This window comes from Tribolium madens, unplaced genomic scaffold (assembly GCF_015345945.1).
Source record: "Tribolium madens isolate multiple individuals breed KSU strain unplaced genomic scaffold, Tmad_KSU_1.1 Scaffold_19;HRSCAF=116;Tcas5.2_LG9, whole genome shotgun sequence".
Classification (NCBI taxonomy): domain Eukaryota; kingdom Metazoa; phylum Arthropoda; class Insecta; order Coleoptera; family Tenebrionidae; genus Tribolium; species Tribolium madens.
The window spans coordinates 13,306,187-13,325,473 of NW_025400983.1; the positions used below are offsets into that span (position 1 = coordinate 13,306,187).

The following is a 19,287-nucleotide window of genomic DNA, read 5'->3' on the forward strand; positions in this document are numbered from 1 at the left end:
CCTATTTACAATAGTCCTCAATACGTGTACGCTTTTTTTGTGTATAGAAGTGTAGATACAGATTATACAGATATGACAGCTACGGCAAAATGGCGAAATGGATGTTACCCCCACTTTGCCTCCCGGCCCTCTCAACGGTCTTCGGATGCCGCCAAATTCAAATGTACTTTACGTATTGAAAATAATCTTTCGTAAAGCAAACAACAAAAATTTACGTTATTAATGTTTTCATTTTGCATCACTTTATTCCAACTTCCAAAATAACACAAACTTTCCACCCTGCAAACCATATCCATATGCATCTACCATCATAACCTCAAAAACTTGTCACATCAAAATGTAAACTGCCAAATAACTTAGTTACTTTATTTGTGTTGGTTGGTATCCATGTTGGTACTTTCAACGCTGCCAACCTCAAAACGGCCCGCTCAACGGTCATTTTGGAGGCATTTTGGAAGGGGTAAATCTGATACTCACAAATGGACAATCTTATATTTCAGTTTTTCATAAAATTCACAATATTTAAATGGAAACTAATTGTTGTAATACGTTTGTAGCAATACGTAGAACACAACTGCTATGATTTTTTGTGACTCTTGGCAAAAAATACAGTGAAAAAACAGTTTCTCTATTTTGGCGCCAAAAAGCTGTCTTATCTGTATAATCAGTGGTGTAGATACGCTACAAAGTACTTAAGTAAGATATAACTTTACAAAAGGCGTTGTTTTCTAAAACAATACTTCGGCAAAAATCATACTTAAGTGTAAAACAAAACTATAGGTAGTTTTGTAAACATTTTTTACACCGAGTATTTTTGTGCGCCCGCATATTTTGTGATTTTAATATTGGGGACCTTCTCGATTTGGCGCCCCTAGGCAGGGCCTACTTCGCTTATACCTAGTTTCGGCATTGGTCGACAGAAAGAAATGAATCATGATGTTTTTTCTGATGTGGAACATTTTTTATATGATGATGATGATGGTGATGATTCTTCAAAATCATCTGTTGCACTTTGTCCAAGTCCTGTGCCAACACACAATGGGGTACTATACTATAAAAAAAGAAGGCAAAATTTAGGTTTATATTATTCTTCGTTGTTAAATAGCAATATAACTAAAAATCGATTTTTAATTAAGCTGTAATTTTTTAAATAAACAAGTGGTTTTTGATCCACTACATTCAAACGGTATTATAATGCGTGTTTGATGACATCGGGCCTCCCCGTCCAATCAGCAAACGCAGCGCTATTTTGTCCCTCTTACCGACGACTTTCGCAGACTGGAGCTTGGGTTAGAGCTGTCGGCTTTGGCTGATTTTGCGCGTTCGTCAGGGTCTGTCACGTCATCACTTGGCGCAACATGGTGCATTTGAAAGTCTTTATTCACCAACTTCAAAAAAAAAATTTCCCCTAGAATGCACGCTTTAGCAAAAAACAAAAACACGGGTATATTATTTTTTTATGTAGATTTAACTTAGACAATAAAAAAAATATAGTATAGTACCCCATTTGAAAGCTTGAATTTTGAATGTGCAAGCGTTCAAAACTGCAACATTTCTATTGTTGCTCAAATACCGATTGAGGAATTTTAGAATCTGATGCGATAATAATAATAATTTTTATTATAATTTTAAGTAAAAATATTGTATTTTTAAAACAACGGATTAATTTTTTTTCTATTTCGGTGTCACAATGAGCATTTTGTGCATATGAAAATAGTTGCACAAAATGTTATACTTTGGCTATCACTGGCCATAGACTGTCGTTTTTAAGTCTGAAATTGTTGCAATTTAACGTATTTCACCAAAACTAATGCAATTTAAGCTATTTTTCATCAATTTGGGTACCGCATATGTCAAGTGTCAAAACTTTTTACTGTCAAATATAATTATAAATTCAATTTAAAAAGTGCTCAATAGAAAAACTAGTATACAAAACACGTGTTACACCGATACTTGTGCATTGTAATTAATACTCGTGTCACAATGAGAGTGTTTGTAACACTTTTTTTTTAATATAGAGGGTGTTTTGAAAATAGATCAAAACAAGGAAAATGCCAAGTAAAATATGATACCAGGAACATGAAAAAAATGTTAAAAAAATTCTGTCTTTAAAAATGAAAGTTTAAATTTTGCACTTTGAGTCTATTATTTATATCTGTTGGAAAAATAATTTTCTAGTTTTTTTTCTACATGCTATTAGAAGAGGAAACAAGGAAGCTGTATCCTAAATTGTAACTCTGCTTAATGTTATTTGTGCAAAACCTTTTTCCCTTTACTAAATAAATATAAAAAAAGATATACAAGATTATCAGTATCATTAAATAGACATAAAAAATGTCAAATGTCAAAAAATAAATGTCAAAATTTATTGACGGATAGAATTTTTTGAACATTTTTTTGTTCATACTTGGCATTTAGTTGCATGCTCAATTTTTATTTATTTGCGTATGAGTACGTTTTTGTAATTTATTCACGTTTGAAAATCGTAAGTAAAGTGTGACATTACATGTGAAATGCAGTAGCTCAGATGAATGACTAAGCTCCATATGTACTTTCAGACATTTTGAATCCTCAAAATTGGTTCACTTTGTATTTGTATTTTTATTTTGTGGTTTTTCACCTGTGATCAGAATAAACTGAGTTATAAAAGTCTGTCATTTATCGATATCCTTTAGCATTAAGTACCTATGAAGCTAATTAAATTTATATAGCGTCATTGTAAAAGTAATTCATTCGTTAATTGTTTTCGCGTGAAGGTTGAAAAGGTTCTTTTCGAGATTTAAAAATCAATTCATCTTAAGGTTTGCATTACGAATTTGATTTTTGGACAAACATTTTATTTATCATATAAATTTGTTTGCTAAATTTTGTATGGAATATTTTGCCCTTTATAGATAATGTGGGATTTTCCCCTCGCTATTTTTCTAGGTACGCGATGAGTTGTGATTATGACGAAATAAGAGATAGTACTACGAATTCACTTCACAATTGTTGATAAAACCCGACTCTTCGAATTTTTCTTTTGAAAGCCAATTTGTAATTACTTGTCTATATTACTTTTGTTATTTGTGTAAAATACATGCACACGTCAGAGCGTTTCAGTCGGCGCGAAGGTTACAACAAAAATTATATTTATTGTCGAGTCACGCTGATACCACGCTATTAAAATTTATCAAACAAGAATGGAAAATATCACCATATCATCTCTCGAAGTTGTACAGTACTCCAGTGCCTCAAACAGAGACATCGGTATGTTTATAAACATTGTCGTTATAAATTATTACATCCATGCACAAAAAAACTTGCAATGTAGTTGCCTTGCCGAGATTAAAGACGGATTAAACAGTAATGAAATGTTATGGTAGTAATTCATTGATGTGGGTCACTTGGTGGTGGGGATTAAACGTTATTATTAGTGTTTGAAAATGTTTAAATTTGATTTTATCACTACTGACAATTTACAATGTGGACACAATGTCATATAATTGGTAATACCTATCATTGACGACAACTTGCAATTCTTTCGATTCATTGTTTTATAGAGTCAAATTCAAAAAAAATGGTCGTCAATGTCACATTTTGGCATAAAATTAATTATTCTTGTGTAAATGAGCGTACTTACATTTACACTTTTTTTTAATTTGACTGTAGGTATGATGAAAGCGGCATATAAATATGTCTTTTTTACACTAAATAGCAATGCGGAAAATCGGAAATGTCTTAATTGCTCCAGATAATTTAACTTTCTTGTATGATGAAATGATCTCTCGAGTTTCATCATCCAAATTGTGTACCTATTTTTATTTATTGTTGAAGAACCACATTCTTTGACTCAGCAAAATTTTAAAGTTTATTCTACTTTTCAAAAATAGTTGACATTCGAAAAAAAGCCACAGGCTCAGGTTTTATCACGTCTTATCAAAACGAAATGTCAAAAATGATGGAGTATTTGGAGTTCATTGCCACATTTTTCGAGCACATTGGTATGATACAAATATTGACTGAATGACAGAAAACAACGTATTAACACGTAAAAAAATTATTAACTAACAATAATACTCAGAACAAATATACAGTGTGTTGCTAAACGTTAGGAGGTTATAGCGGTCAATGGGGTATAAAATTACTGCATATAAACCCCTAGTCAAAAATAAGCCTTTTGGCCTCTGGAGTTAATTTTGTCCAAAGACGTAATGTTGGCTTGTTCACATTAAAAGACGTCGACATTATAATTTGTATTCAAAATAAACCAAAAAAATTACAATAAATGTTCAAAATGGTGTTCTCGGGATATTCAAAACTGCAGAAATTTTTGTGTGATAATCACTTCAGAAAAAGGAAAGTTACTCGAACTTTATTAAAATATGTAACTATGTAACTTAAACAAAACATTTTCATAGAAACCCATCATCGCAGGTCAAAATTCTGCACTTCATTCAGAAGAGAATTGTTTAGGATACTTTTATGAAGATTAAGCTCGGTAACACACCATTTTGGGTTTACTTGAAGGTGATGACACTCATAAAGTGATTAACTCTGTTTTCAAATATTTCTAGAACTACTTTACATAGAATTATAAAAATATATGCAGGGTTTTTGTGTATTTAGAGAAGTATTTGATATTTACGTTTTTCTCACATTCCAGGAAAATACTTATCGAAACAATGCAGTGTCTTTTATCTTCAATATCCGTATTATAAATGAAGTGACTGTAATCTATTTTTGGAATTTAGAATCGTAGGCTGTAAGCAGGAAGCAAACTTTGGTTAGGTCCTGCCAAAAATCTGTTAAGGTTATTAACCACTTTATTTTTTCTAGTCATTCTGACGTTGTTGTAATAAATACTAATCACATTTTCCCATCTTATCAGGTGTGTTTTAATTATAAATAACACAAATAATTTTTCTAATGCGTCTAAATTACTACTGCAAAACTAGCGTGCAATGCAAACTTCTCACGCATTCTTGTCTTGACCTACACTAAGGTTTGTAACCGGCGGCTTTTAAAAGTCATCATGTCATTCGCTATTGCAAATCTGAAAATAACAAAACAAGTTTCTTGATATATTCAATAGATAAAAGTTTTTGATTAAATTTATTATCCATCATGTTTAGTTGTGGAGTAACGGTGGAGCACGAAGGACCATTGTTCGAGCTGTGATATTAGTGTGTAATGTGTAGATAAAAAAATGCTTTCTCCCAGTGATAGTGGTTGGCCGGCAGATTTAGAGTAAGACTGCAAGTCATATTAGTTTGATACTGGATTTTATTTTGTACATTTCAAGGCTGAACATGCAATCACAAATAATGATACTCTAATTTGTTGTTTGCTGGTTTTAACAGTGTCGGTAACCGGACACTAATTAAGCCCTACTCTTGATGTTACAAATTGATTTTTCTTTTTTTTTTTAAATTTATTTCGAGGGTGGGAGTTTCTCAAGTTTCTTTACTTAAATATTTTCTTTGAAAAATTAAGTTTTGAAGTTTGTACTGCTGACTAATGTTTGTAGTCAAGATCCTAACTGCAGGAACACAATTTATGTATAATTAATTAATTGATCATTTGTTTGCGAAGTAAGCAAGTGAGCTGGTAACGCATTGTTAACCTTTGTCAACCAGCAAAGTATGATCCGCACGACGACCGTGAGTTTGTTCCACACGGAGATCCACTTTTTGGCTTCGTTATCAATTGTTACGAAAAAGCATTAATAGTTTATTATTTTGTAGTATTGTACCTTACATTATTAAAATATTTCACAAAAGGTTGTTTCAAACAATTTATATCTTAAACTGATATTTTAGAATACATAATTAGAATACATTTTTAAAATACATAATTTTAAGACAAAAGTTTCCTATAAACATGTTTCGAAAAATGCTTGGGAAGGGAGCTACACCCCCTGAAAGGGGGCTAATAGGTTTTTACTAATATTTCAGAAACCATTTAAGATAAAATTACAAAATTTCGTACAGATGATAACCTTTATACACCTAAACGAATTCAAACATCAAATGTCGAAATTTTTAATTAGGGGCGTCCGAAACTGGTGGGGTTTAGGGTAAAAAAATACCCTATCTATTTTGGCTTTAGTTTCTTTAGTTATGCATTGACCAAAATGGTGGTCACTTTGAACGACTCCTTCAGATTTAGGCAAATTCATTTAATTAATGTTATTATTGTTACTGTAATGTAATGTTAATTAGTTGAGGTTGATTAAAAAATATGAATTTCTTGCTTTTATTATTATGTACATTCTGATTTATTTGAATGTTGTATTGGTGTGTAACATAAATTTTAAATTAATTTTATTCAAAAACAATAAGTCGTATCGACACAAGAGAGACATTTCTGTGATAAACTATGGAACTTAAGATTTTGTTGCTGAAAGTACCGAGAAACTAAAGCCAAAATAAATAGGTTATTTTTTTACCTTAAACTCCCCCAGTTTTGTACGCCCCTGATTAAAAATTCCGACATTTGATGTTTGAATTCGTTTAGGTGTATAAAGGTTATCATCTGTAGCAAATTTTGTAATTTTATCTTAAATGGTTTCTGAAATATTAGCAAAAACATATTAGCCCCCTTCCAGGGGATGTAGCTCCCTTACCAAGCATTTTTCGATACATGTTTATAGGAAACTTTTTCTCTATGAGTTAATAAAAAAAAACTTCATTTGTATGAATACGAGTGAAGACTTAATTTTTTTCAAGTGCGCATTGTTAGACAAAGAAATATTAATACCCAATTAATGTGTAAACAAAGAAAGAAAATGAACACAGAAGCTATTATCTTTTTAGTATGATTTGTGGCAACATGGGCCGTTACCAACCTAATATTTTTTCTCTGGGTTACAAGAAATACCTAATTCAAAATTCAATACATTTTTTGTTTTCAAAGGAAATATTTTTACATTAATTTTCCAATCATATACAGGGTGTTTCACATAATTTTACGAGGCCTGCGCCTGTAATATGCAATTAATAATACGTATTCCGATACGAAATCGATTACAAATTTAGAAAAATTGGATAATCTTCTTTAATTTGTTCACCCTTTTAAAAATTACATCGCTTTTAGTTAGTTAGTGATTAACTCTTTGAGGGACGGTGGGTTAAAATTTAACCCACCACATTTTTGGCCGAATCGGTACGGTGGGTTAAAATTTAACCCACCTTTTTAACTCACCTTAATTTATATTTTTGAGCAGTTTTGCTCATTAATGGTAATATTTTTAATAATACAGACATTATTCTTGTAGAGTTTACCACATTTTTTTATTTACAATCAATGAACTTAAAATTATTATGAAAACTATACAATTTATTAATTAATTTGAAATACCTACTTTTTTTATGATACTTATTTTAACATAAAAAAATTGAATTGTTTTTTGAGAATATACACATAATGGATAATGATTATTATAAATACAAAGAGGAAAAAAAAAACAAAACAAAAAAAAAATTTTTTATTGGGATTAGAATTTCGATCCTTGGGTTTATCAGCCAAAAACTTTCCTATTTCGATTAGTGGGCTTCATGACGGCATTGAGCATTTCCAGCCTATTTAGGTAATCATTTTCGTTTAACATTACACTGATAAAATTTTGCATTTTTACTAACTGTATTTCGTATTATTCTTAGTTTTTTGAGATATGAGGGGTATGTCCTGATGTTATGGAAAATTACAAGAATAACATGATCTTTGTTGATAAATTTGATCAGTTGATGACGTACAGTGATGGATAGTGCATTTCGTCCACTAAATTTCGTCCAATCTAAAAATGGATTGGTACTACATCTCAAGCAATGTAAGACAAAGCACAGGTAAAAAGTATGTAAGGAATATCGGGCATTTTGTCAACATGATAATTGTTCATCAAAGTTCTCAAACAAAGTTAGAAAAACCTAAAAACTAATTTACACTTTTAGTCTGTCATGGAAATTGCTTGGACAAAATTCACTGTCCGTCATTGTACTCAATTGAAAAAGTCATAAATGGTGGCACTGAATTTTTTTCTATTTCGTTGATACTTGCATTATGTAGCTCCAAGCAACAAGAGTTTCGAAGTAACTGGCAGTGTGTAACTTGTAGTGTTGTTAAAGCAAACAGAAACATTGCTTTCAACCGTATTATTACAAAAAATATAACTTTTGTTATCTATCGTACGTATTATTTAGTTTGCTTTTGTTTTTATTATTTATTGTTATTTTTCTTTGTTCATTATAATACTATTTTATTTTCTTAATTAATTTTTTTAAATGCCTATTATGTCACTAAATAAGTAATAGACAATGACTACTTCATATTAAGAATGCTTTAAAATTATCAAAAATGTACGAGGGGTTCATGAAGTTAATGATATTACCGGAGAAAGTAAAAAAATTTGAAATCTAAAATAATTGGTCATTGACCGATGAAAAACTGTGGTTAGTGCTATTTTAATACCTATTTTTTAAAACAACTTGAAAAATGATTATTTTTAAAATCCAGTAAACAGCTGTACCTGTACGGTATTTTAAATACATTAAAGTGTGTACCTGAAAGAGTTAAGATAGATAAACTAGAATCATATTCATGTCGTCTTTAAATAGATCAAATGATAATTGTTTCTGAAAAACCGCAGTTTATGACTATTAATGTGATTAGTTTGACAACTACTGTCATGGGTTTCCAAAAATTAAATAATTAAATGTGTATTTTTTGTATCCAGTGTTTTGTCACTTTTGTATATTTGGGTGCGTACATTAGGCGCAAGCCTCGTAAAGTTGTGTGTAACACCCTGTACATACATATCTGCATATCTGTATAAACAGTGTTTCTAGATGTGCTTTTTTTTAATATACCTACGTTTAAAAAAAATCAAAAATTAACGTTGTTTTATGAGAATTTGCATGAACTGTTCTCATCTGCATCACAACGACGTTGAATGCTTATGCACGGAGCAAAATATGGAGTCATACAAAAAAATCTGTAAATCTTCTTGTACACGATCCGTTGACATTGAAAGAAATTTCTGTACTTAAATTCCGATGGCTGTAAAATTCTTATCAATAGATAAGTATAGGACTTGAGCTGCTATTTAAATTAACATTATTTTATAGGTCATTTTAGACGTTTCAATATTGCTTCATATTTATGAAACAGCCTGTATAGTACGTTCAAAAAGTGGTCCACCAACTCAGTGGTACGATGAGAAGCATATGCAGATTACACGAAAAATGTTGAAATTAAGGTTATATTTTACAAAATCTGAAGCTATATTATTTTGGTTTTAGTACACATTGTTTAGTCAAGTTCTTATATTTAACTAACAATTTAAAAAGGGTAAAGCATTCATCTCTTACATTTTATGTAGCAGTATTTGAACAAAAAAAATATTTACGGTAGCAACATTTATTCCTCACAAAACTGTTACTGTGGTTTCAAGAATAATACATTTTTTTTTGTTGATTATTTGGTATTAGCAACGTTGCCATAATCAACCAATTTTTTTCAATGGATAAGATTTTTTAGTATTTTAATTTTTATATGTAAGCATATTTTTCTAACTTTTATTGAGTTGGTTTAAATGACAAATCACTATTACAAATTATTGTTATAAAAATAACTTCATGATTTTTGTATAGGTTATGAGATTAAGCAAAGCGTTTACGGTTTTTCAGTTTTATGTGTAAGGATATGAAAAATTAACGAAAAGCATGAGTGAAGTTAAAATTATTTTTAAATAGCATATTTGCTCATCCAATTTTTAATTTACGGCTGATTGATCTTTATTTTTTGTTATTAAAATATTTGTAGTATGTTCTCAAATATCACAATCGCAAAATCGCATGGATTTATATAGGCTGATTCAAAAGTGTTGGACCAACTCTCGAATGGTGATAGAAGAGTTTCAGCTAAGCATAAAAATGAATTCAGATTTTTGTTTCAAGCTTTTTTTTGAAAAAAAAACAGAACTGTCAGTTTTTATATTATCATGTAGACATCTTAGTTTTTTTGTTTCCATACCTTCTAGATTTAATTTATTGTTGAATTTGCAAGTTTGTTAAATGTTTTTTACACTATAAGACACAAATTCGTGATTTTTTTTCAACAGGTATCTGTTCAGTCTACAAGATCTGCCGTTTCCGCTAACTAAATTTAAGATCGGTCAAATACTTAATCTAAAATCTAATCTCTGAAGAGCTATATCTCGTGAATAAAGGCTCAAACAATTTTTTGTCATGGGAACTTTTAACTTAGTTGGATGTCCTTTATTACCACCTAAGAGATGGTCCGACATTTTTGAATCACCTTGTAGATTGGGTAACGCTGTCTCGCCTTGGTTCCGTAGACCGTAAAAAAATAAAATATGGAAATATTATGACGTTTCTTAAAATTTGTCGTCGACTAATACCTTTCAATACGATGGTTTGCCCACCATCAAAAATCGTCCAAGTTTACTACGGTGCGGACTCTGGGGCTGAAAAAGTAATTAAATTCACGTTTTGTTTTTGTCAAAAGATTAAATAAATAAAACGTAATGGAGAATGAAACTATAAAATGGTTAAATGCTCCGCTATTAAAACATAGTAGTGAATATTTATTATTTTGCAGCTAATGTTGGTTTGGGGTTGTACATAAATATGAACTACACTAACTACACATACATACGTCATTTCTACTTTACAGTTTCTGTCAAGATGCATAGACAAAGGGTGGTAGGAATAAAAATGCAGTAAATGCTGATACTCCAGAAACGTAGTAAATTCTTCAACACAATTCTACTCGCTGATGAACCTGCTTTAGGTTACTAAACTTGTATCTTTCATTAAAATTTTTGTTGCAAAAAAATCGGAAAATGTCAAAGCATAAAAATGTCAGATTTTTATATTTATCTATAGTTTGAACATGGCTTAATTCTAAAAGGTTAAGTTAGAACTGTCAGTTAATCTGCAGCACTCACTACTAGTTGGGTTTTCACGTAAGTACTCAACTTATTAATTATCTTGATTTGCATCTGATGCTCTCGGCGTTCAAGTGCGGCATTACAGAAAAAAATTGTTTGAATGCGGCAGATGACAAATTGACAAGGGCAAAACCTGTTTCAATCTAAAGAAAAATCTATTTTCCGTTTTTAACGGAAATCAACCAACTGTACCTACTAACCAAAGAAGTACAAAGTGATCCACAATGAATAAGTCTATTGGCAATTCTGTCACTAATGTTTAATGCTTACCATTGGAGTACACTTTTGATTAACAACAATTCAACAATCTTGAGGGGTTGTACGTCAAGTATTTGTCAAGCAAAACCGTATCCGGTTGCAGTGTTTCAAATTATTAACAAAAATACTTTCTTTCTGGATCACTTCGTATTTGCTAATACTTGATTTTGCGCCTATTCTTCACTTTTAATGAAGTTGCTGTTACACGAGCTTTGAATGCCTAATTCTCATTTATTTCTGAAAAATGATACAGTGTAGCAGAAAAATTTAGAGGTTGAAAAAATTATGATGATAGAACTTATAGAACAATAATTTTAGGCAAGTACTTTTCGAATATACTCATAAAAGTTTTATATTTTTACTAGAATTACATTATCAAATTACATACCGTAACATTTTTTTAAACTCTGAATATAGCCCATACTGCGGCCCTATATTCTATTTTAAAAAATACTTGTCAAATTATGTAAATGGTTACCCATCAATATTCGTAAGTAAACAACGAAGTACGGATTTTATCCCGTATTTTGTCCCTATGTTCAATTTAAACAAAATCCATATGTATGTATGTAGTTGATATTCACCATGCCAATACATTTCTTATGTTCAGAGTTAATCAAATGTCCCGATATGTATTTGTTTTTAGATTTAACAAAGAAAATATGCGTTTTTTGGCAAATCAATTTATTGAAGAAACGGAAGAAACAAGAGTTCCCTACTGTTTTACTGTTCGTTCGAAGTAGGTACAGTCGAACAAAGTGAAAATGACGCTTCAATATATCAGCCCCTGTTGTGGATACCGACCCTTCTAACCGCAAGCAGGCAGGATCGTAAATTATCGAATTGCAAACTTGACGTAGTTTCAAGATAAATTCCTTTAGGAGCCGGTTTACAGAAAGCGAAATGAAAATTTAGTTCACAATTATTAAACTAATTCGAATTAAGTCGCCATTTATTTTGCATTGACAAAAGTCAAGTTAAATGAAAATGTAATTTTTTTAATGAAAAATTAAATTGAAACTGCAATCCGATAATTTACGACCCTGTCTGCTTGCGGTTAGAAGGGTCGGCGTCCAGCAGGTGCTGGTTTATTGAGGCGTCATTTTCATTTTGTTCGACTGTACTACTATGGAGAAGTATCTGCTACTAATAAGTATTTTAGTATTTTACCTACTTTCAGCTGTAGTCTTTTGTTTCCGGAAGTAAAGTATTTGCTGTAAAAAGGTAGCATCTACTTTACTCATGAAGTATTTACTGCACTGTAGTGTAGTATTAGTATCTATTGCATTTCATTTTTATTCATACCACCCAATTTTAAACATTTTTTACGACAGCGCTATCTACTGGAAACAGTTTGAGTTGGTTCCACAATTTTCATGAACGTCAGTTGAATTATGTTGAAGGGAAGGGGGGTGAGTTGTATCGCCGACTATCTGTCATTGTCATTTCTATAAATTGCCAATTTTCCTACCTACGGTCCGTCTACGGAAACAGGACGTTATGACCTTAACAATACGGATGTGAAACGGTACCCAGTCTACATAGTCCGGTCAAATTAGTCATAAAAATAGTGGTCAAATAACGAAAATTCCGACAGAGCTAAATTTTGGTGGAGACTTTGGGTACACCATTAGAAATAAAATCTCAAAAGTCCCCATCGATCCCATGTGTGCTAAAAAAAGTTATTCGTGGTCAAAGGTCAGAATTTGACGGTTTTTTTTCGAAAAGGGTAAGTTTTATCAAAAAAGTAGCCCAGACAAAAAATATAGATGTTAAAATTATCTACAAAAATGGTCTTTATACTTTTTTTCTAAGAATCACCATTCCTCAGATATCGATATTCTAAAAGTTTAAGGAGTAACGTTCTACATCATATGCACATACAAAAATTTTAAAAAATTCTATCTATAACAATTTCAAAGTTATGAGAGTTTAATTTTTGCACTTTGAAATAATTTTCCAAGTTTTTTTGCTACAGGCTATTAGAAGCGGAAACAAGGAAGCTGTATCCTAAATTGTAACTTTGTTTAATGTCATTTGTGGCTTTTATTGACAAAATTTTTGTACCTTTACTAAATAATTATAAAAAAAAAACATACAAAGTCATCAGTATTATTAAATAGACATAAAAAAATGTCAAAAAATAAATGTCAAAAATTTTTGACAGATAGAATTTTTTAAACATTTTTTTAGTACTCTGGGGACCACCCAATTACTTCCTTTCAAGGAAATGTACGATTTTTTGAACAGCCTGTATGTATTACAAAATAAATTCTTTTTAATTCTAATGGAATCGAGATATTTATAAGTTTAATGAAGTAGAAGAAAAATTTCAAGCAAGATAAGATACCAGGAACATGGAAAAAATGTTTAAAAAATTCTATCTGTAAAAAAAAAATTGACATTTATTTTTTGACATTTGACATTTTTTTATGTGTATTTAATGATACTGATGATTTTGTATATGTTTTTTTTACAATTATTTAGTAAAGGAAAAAAATTGCCAATAAAAGCCACAAATAACATTAAACCGAGTTAAGTTTAGGATACAGCTTCCTTGTTTCCGCTTCTAATTGCCTGTAGCAAAAAAACTTGGTAAATTATTTTTTCACTAGAAATAAATAGAGTCAAAGTGCAAAATTTAAACTCTCATAACTTCGAAATTTTTATAGATAGAATTTTTTTAAATTTTTCCCATGTTCCTGGTACCCTTACCCATTTTTCTTTGGGGCGCGAGTTCTGGCGCACTTTGTATGTGCATATCATGTAGAACGTGACTCCTTCAACTTTTAGAATCGCAATATCTCAGAAATGGTGATTCTTAGAAAAAAAAGTATAAGGACCATTTTTGTAGATAATTTTAAGATCTATAATTTTTGTCTGAGCTACTTTTCTGATAAAACTTATCGTTTTCGCAAAAATACAAAAAACGTCAAATTTTGACCTTTGACCCCGAATAACTTTTTTAGCACACATGGGATCGATGAGGACTTTTGACACTTTATTTCTAATGGTGTACCCAAGATCTCCACCAAAATTTAGCTCTGTCGGAATTTTAGTTATTTGAAATATCTATTTTGACCGGACTGACATACAGGGACATTTTTTATTAGTATACATAGCCCTACGTAAACTTTAAAAAAAACCGGATCAACTTCAATGTTGCTATGGCAATTACAATTAGCGGTTAGTCTAGGCATTGGCAACCAATATTTCAAAGGCTTTAATATCGATAAATGAAAGACAAACTTTTAAAAACAACAAAGTAAATGTAATTAAATATTAATAAAAAAAAATAGAACCCATCAAAACATGAAAAATATTTAATAATTAAAGCAAATGTTCAAAATACTTTCCTTGCAGTTCCAAACAATAACCCAATCGATTTTGAAAACCTCGCCACTGTATTCCTGATAAATTCAGGATCTATATTATTACATTCCGTACGAATACGTTGTTTCAGCTCTTGTAAATTTTACATTGGAACGTTAGTATAAATTTTTATTTTTAAATATCCCCTAAGAAAAAAATCGTTAGGTGTCAAGTCTGGCGATCGTGGGGGCTATGCGATGGGACTATATTTCCCTATTCACTTCGGTGTACATGGGTATCATAAATGGTATTATCTTTTTAAAGCTACGCTTTAAGTTTCAATACTGACACTTGACAAACTTGACACAAAATTTTAGTTTGGATTATTTTAATATCTAGTACCCTCTAAAATCTTGATATGTTGGTCGCCTACCCTATGAAATTGACTCAGTTTTTTTAACTGTATACATAGGGCTATGTACAGGGTGTTTCACACAACTTTACGAGACTGGCGCCTAATGTACGCACCCAAATATACAAAAGTTACAAAACACTGGATACAAAAAATACACTTCTAACTATTTAATTTTTGCAAATCCATGACAGTAGTTGTCAAACTAGTCACTGTTAATAGTCATAAACTGCAGTTTTTCAGAAACAATTATCATTTGTTCTATCAAGAGACGGCATGATTATGATTCTAGTTTATCTATCTTAATCACTTACTAACTAAAGACGTTGTAATTTTTTAAAGGGTGAACAAACTATAGAAGATTATTCAATTTTTCAAAATTTGTAATCGAGTTCGTATTATTGTATTATTGATTGCATCTTACAGGCGCAGGCCTCTTAAAATTACGTGAAACACCCTGTATACTAATAAAAAAATGTCCCTGTATAAATCAAGCTTTACAATGATGTCATTGGGACTTTGTCTGCAGGAGATTTGAGTAAATTTTTAGTGTAAAAAATCGTCAAAAAGTCACAAAAGTAAATGCAAATTGTAGCAAACTGATTATTTCTTGCGTTTATCTATTTTTAAAGGGGTTTATTGACACGTGCATGATTGAATTTAGATTTATTTAAGCTTTATCACGAAATATTGTGAATGGATATTATTTGTTTAATAACTATTATAAAACTCATAAAGATTTTGTAGAATATTTAAACAAGTTTTGATAATATCATTATTTAATGAACCGTTAAATGTATAACGATTCGGATAAAAAAAAATGGCTTGTAAACGTCTCTAGTTATTAGATTAAATTATTGGCACATGTAGGGAACGGACATTATAATGAATAAAGATTTATAATTTGATTAACTTTTGAATTCAAATTTTATTAGAGAGAACTGTACTTTTATTAATTAGATAATATGTGGTTTTTGATATTTTATAGTGATGTTTAATTTAGATTTTGGCACAATCGACACTGCATAAATTTATGAAGAAATTAACATTTTTGCATTATTAATGTAGATTTTTTAAAAACGTGTCATTTATTCATGTCTTATTTACATATTACTAACATTTCTAACAGTGATTCAGTTATATTTTTCTATGACAGAGTTTAGTCGTACGAGATCACGAAATCAATTCAAACAAATTGGACTCACAATGTACTCGTATTTAAAACCCTTGACTTGAATCGGAAGATAAAATAGTTAATTCGGATAATGACATACTTAAAACTTAAAAGATCAATTATGAAAAATATTGATGAATGTGTACGAAGGGGTCTTCTTATCAGTTATTAAATGTGTTTCTATTGCAGTTGTAGAATGGATGGAGACGAAGACAGTTACTGCAGCAAAAGTCATTCTCGTCAGAATGGCGTTCACGTGTCTGACTTGGGCGACATGAGTTTCATGATGTTGGATTACATCAAAGAAGCCATGAAGGTAGATCAATCGATAACTCCTTATCAAAAATAATTTCATGAATTTGCAGGCCATGGACATGATGAGAGGTCATCAAATGTTGACTGACATAACGTTAGAAGTTGGCCACGAAGTATTTTATGCACACAGAGTGGTCCTCGCCGCTGCTAGTCCCTACTTTAAAGCTATGTTTACCGGTGGCCTAAAAGAATGCGAAATGACAAGGATACCCCTTCAAGGAGTGTCGGCAACCGCTATGGCTAGACTAATACATTTCATGTATACCGGGAGGATAAGAGTGACAGAAAACACCGTGTGTCAGTTATTACCTGCTGCTACAATGCTACAAGTGAGTATTCTCGTTATCAAGTGCTTTTCGTCTAAAAAAGGAGATAACAGGGGATAAAGTGCATTTGGTTTTTTTTCAGGTGACGAACGTAATACAAGCCTGCTGTGATTTTTTAGAAAGACAATTAGATCCTAGCAATGCCATTGGTATTGCTAGTTTTGCGGAACAACACGGATGTATAGAATTATGCAAAAAAGCCAATCAATATATCGAACGTCATTTTTGCCAGATTTCTCAGGAAGAAGAGTTTCTTCAGTTAAACGCGTTACAATTAATCACATTGATTAAGAAAGATGAACTTAACGTTCAAGACGAGAAAGAAGTTTACAACGCCGTCCTAAAATGGGTCAGACACGACGAAGAAAACCGACACAAGAAAATGGAGCACATATTAAGCGCTGTTCGATGTCAGTTTTTACCACCCAAATTCCTCAATGACCAAATGACCAATTGTGAAGTTATCAAAAAAACGCCGGCGTGTAGAGAATATTTAGCTAGAATATTTAAGGATCTGACATTACACATACGTACAGTTGTTAAAGAACGAACACCAAATATACCTAGAGTAATATATGTCGCGGGCGGCTATTACAGACAATCTCTCGACGTCTTAGAAGGTTACAATATCGACGATAAAACGTGGCACAAATTAGACAGTCTTACTGTACCTAGATCTGGATTAGGAGGGGCTTTTTTGAAGGTACTCCCCGAAATTATTTCCATCCTTACAAATCCACACAAATTTATCGTAGGGAACTTTTTACGCAGTAGGTGGCAGGAACAACGCTCCGGGTAATAGTTACGATTCGGACTGGGTGGATAAATACAACCCAGTGAAGGACCAATGGCGACCATGTAGCCCCATGTCAGTGCCGCGAAATCGAGTTGGAGTTGCTGTAATGGACGGCTTGCTATACGCTGTTGGCGGAAGTGAAGGCTCTAAATACCACAACAGCGTCGAATGGTTAGTATTTTTTAGAATGAAGTAGGCAACATTAAATAATGTAGGGACAAAAGATATGAATGATATAACTTTGGTTACCATGTTCCACGTGATTTTTACGTAGTACCGGGTGTCACAATAAGGTCGGCTAGCGACTGTACCTCGAAAACCATTTGTTCTATAGGTTTCGGAAAAAAAATCATAACAAAAGTGACCTCAAGATATGCATAGAAATTGTTTTCCATTCTCAAATCCCACTGCTCGATGGCGTAATCTCAAATCAAAATCGGAAAATGGTAATTTCTTTATATAAACCATGGGTAATTTGAAAGGGTTTTGGACTCTGCTAATAATACTCTAAACTTTGACATTTTTACCTATGTTTTGAAATACGGTGTGGGGGGAGGATGAAATTTTATTGCAGATAATAACTACGTAACCGATTTGAGTGGTCTTGGTCTTGTTTTGAAGCTATTGTATGGTGGAATCATAATATGCTATAATATTCGAGTTTGTATTTGAGACTGAACTGCCAGATGACTTTTCTCTCCCGCTTAAGGAGTTTACACAAAAATCCACGAAAAATTAAATGTGGAAGGCTATATTTATTGTCGCTATCCTATTACTCGTACAATAACATGCAAAATAGCACAAACCGGACGTATTAATCAAAATGTTTTTGTAGGAAATTATGCTTATTCATCAATAAGCAAGTATGCTGGGGAGAACGTTCAGCAACATTATAAAAGACATGATTTGCAAATTATTTCACATCAGTTTCTTATATCCACATAAGCAAAAAGTGAAAATCAATTACTAAATAACAGATAAATACAGGGTGCGCCAGAACTCGCGCTCCAGAGAAAATTTTCAAGTAAGATAAGATACCAGGAACATGAAAAAAATGTTTAAAAAATTCTATCTGTCAAAAAATTTTGACATTTAATTTTTGACATTTGACATTTTTTTATGTCTATTTAATAATACTGATGATCTTGCATATTTTTTTACAATTACTTAGTTTAGACAAAAATTTTGCCAATAAAAGCCACAAATAACATTGAACAGAGTTACAATTTAGGATACAGCTTCCTTGTTTCCTCTTTTAATAGCCTACAGCAAAAAAACTTGGAAAATAATTTTTCCAACAGAAATAAATAGAGTCAAAGTGTAAACTTTAAACCATCATAACTTCGAAATTTTTATAGATAAAATTTTTTTAACATTTTTTTCATGTTCCTGGTATCTCGCTTTATATGACATTTTTCACTGGGGTGTATGGGCGCCCGCAGAACTTACGGCCAGGGGGGGCAAAAAAAAAACAGTCGAAATTAATAATAACAATTTCATTTGTCGATTTTCATATCTCTCAGTTCGTGATAAAAATGTAAATATTGGTTACTTATTTCGTTCATGAAAATTTAAGTTGGAACGTGTTTGTAAAAAATCAAAAAAATCTTTTTTTATATCAAATATAGCAACCACTATCGTCCCAGGGGGGGGGGGGCAACGGTCCCCCCCCCCTGTGGGCGCCCATGCTGGGGTGCGAGTTCTGGCGCATTCTGTATACGATAACCAGCACATCTTTAGATC

The 19,287-nt window shown here is 31.6% G+C and overlaps 1 protein-coding gene across 3 annotated transcripts in view; it reads left to right on the plus strand.

Moving 5' to 3' along the window:
* The window catches only part of LOC123015100 (kelch-like ECH-associated protein 1B), a 41,147-nt gene that overhangs the window by 19,620 nt on the left and 2,240 nt on the right, over nt 1–19,287 (plus strand). For 2 of the 3 annotated variants that reach the window (XM_044414597.1, XM_044414589.1), the window contains exons 2-5: nt 16,297–16,423; nt 16,473–16,751; nt 16,831–17,451; nt 17,504–17,715. In XM_044414597.1, the coding sequence (XP_044270532.1) occupies nt 16,304–16,423; nt 16,473–16,751; nt 16,831–17,451; nt 17,504–17,715 (1,232 nt within the window). In that variant the 5' untranslated portion in view covers nt 16,297–16,303. Of the gene's footprint in view, nt 1–5,104; nt 5,230–16,296; nt 16,424–16,472; nt 16,752–16,830; nt 17,452–17,503; nt 17,716–19,287 lie in introns of those variants that run through there. The other variant, XM_044414581.1, reaches the window with a different exon arrangement.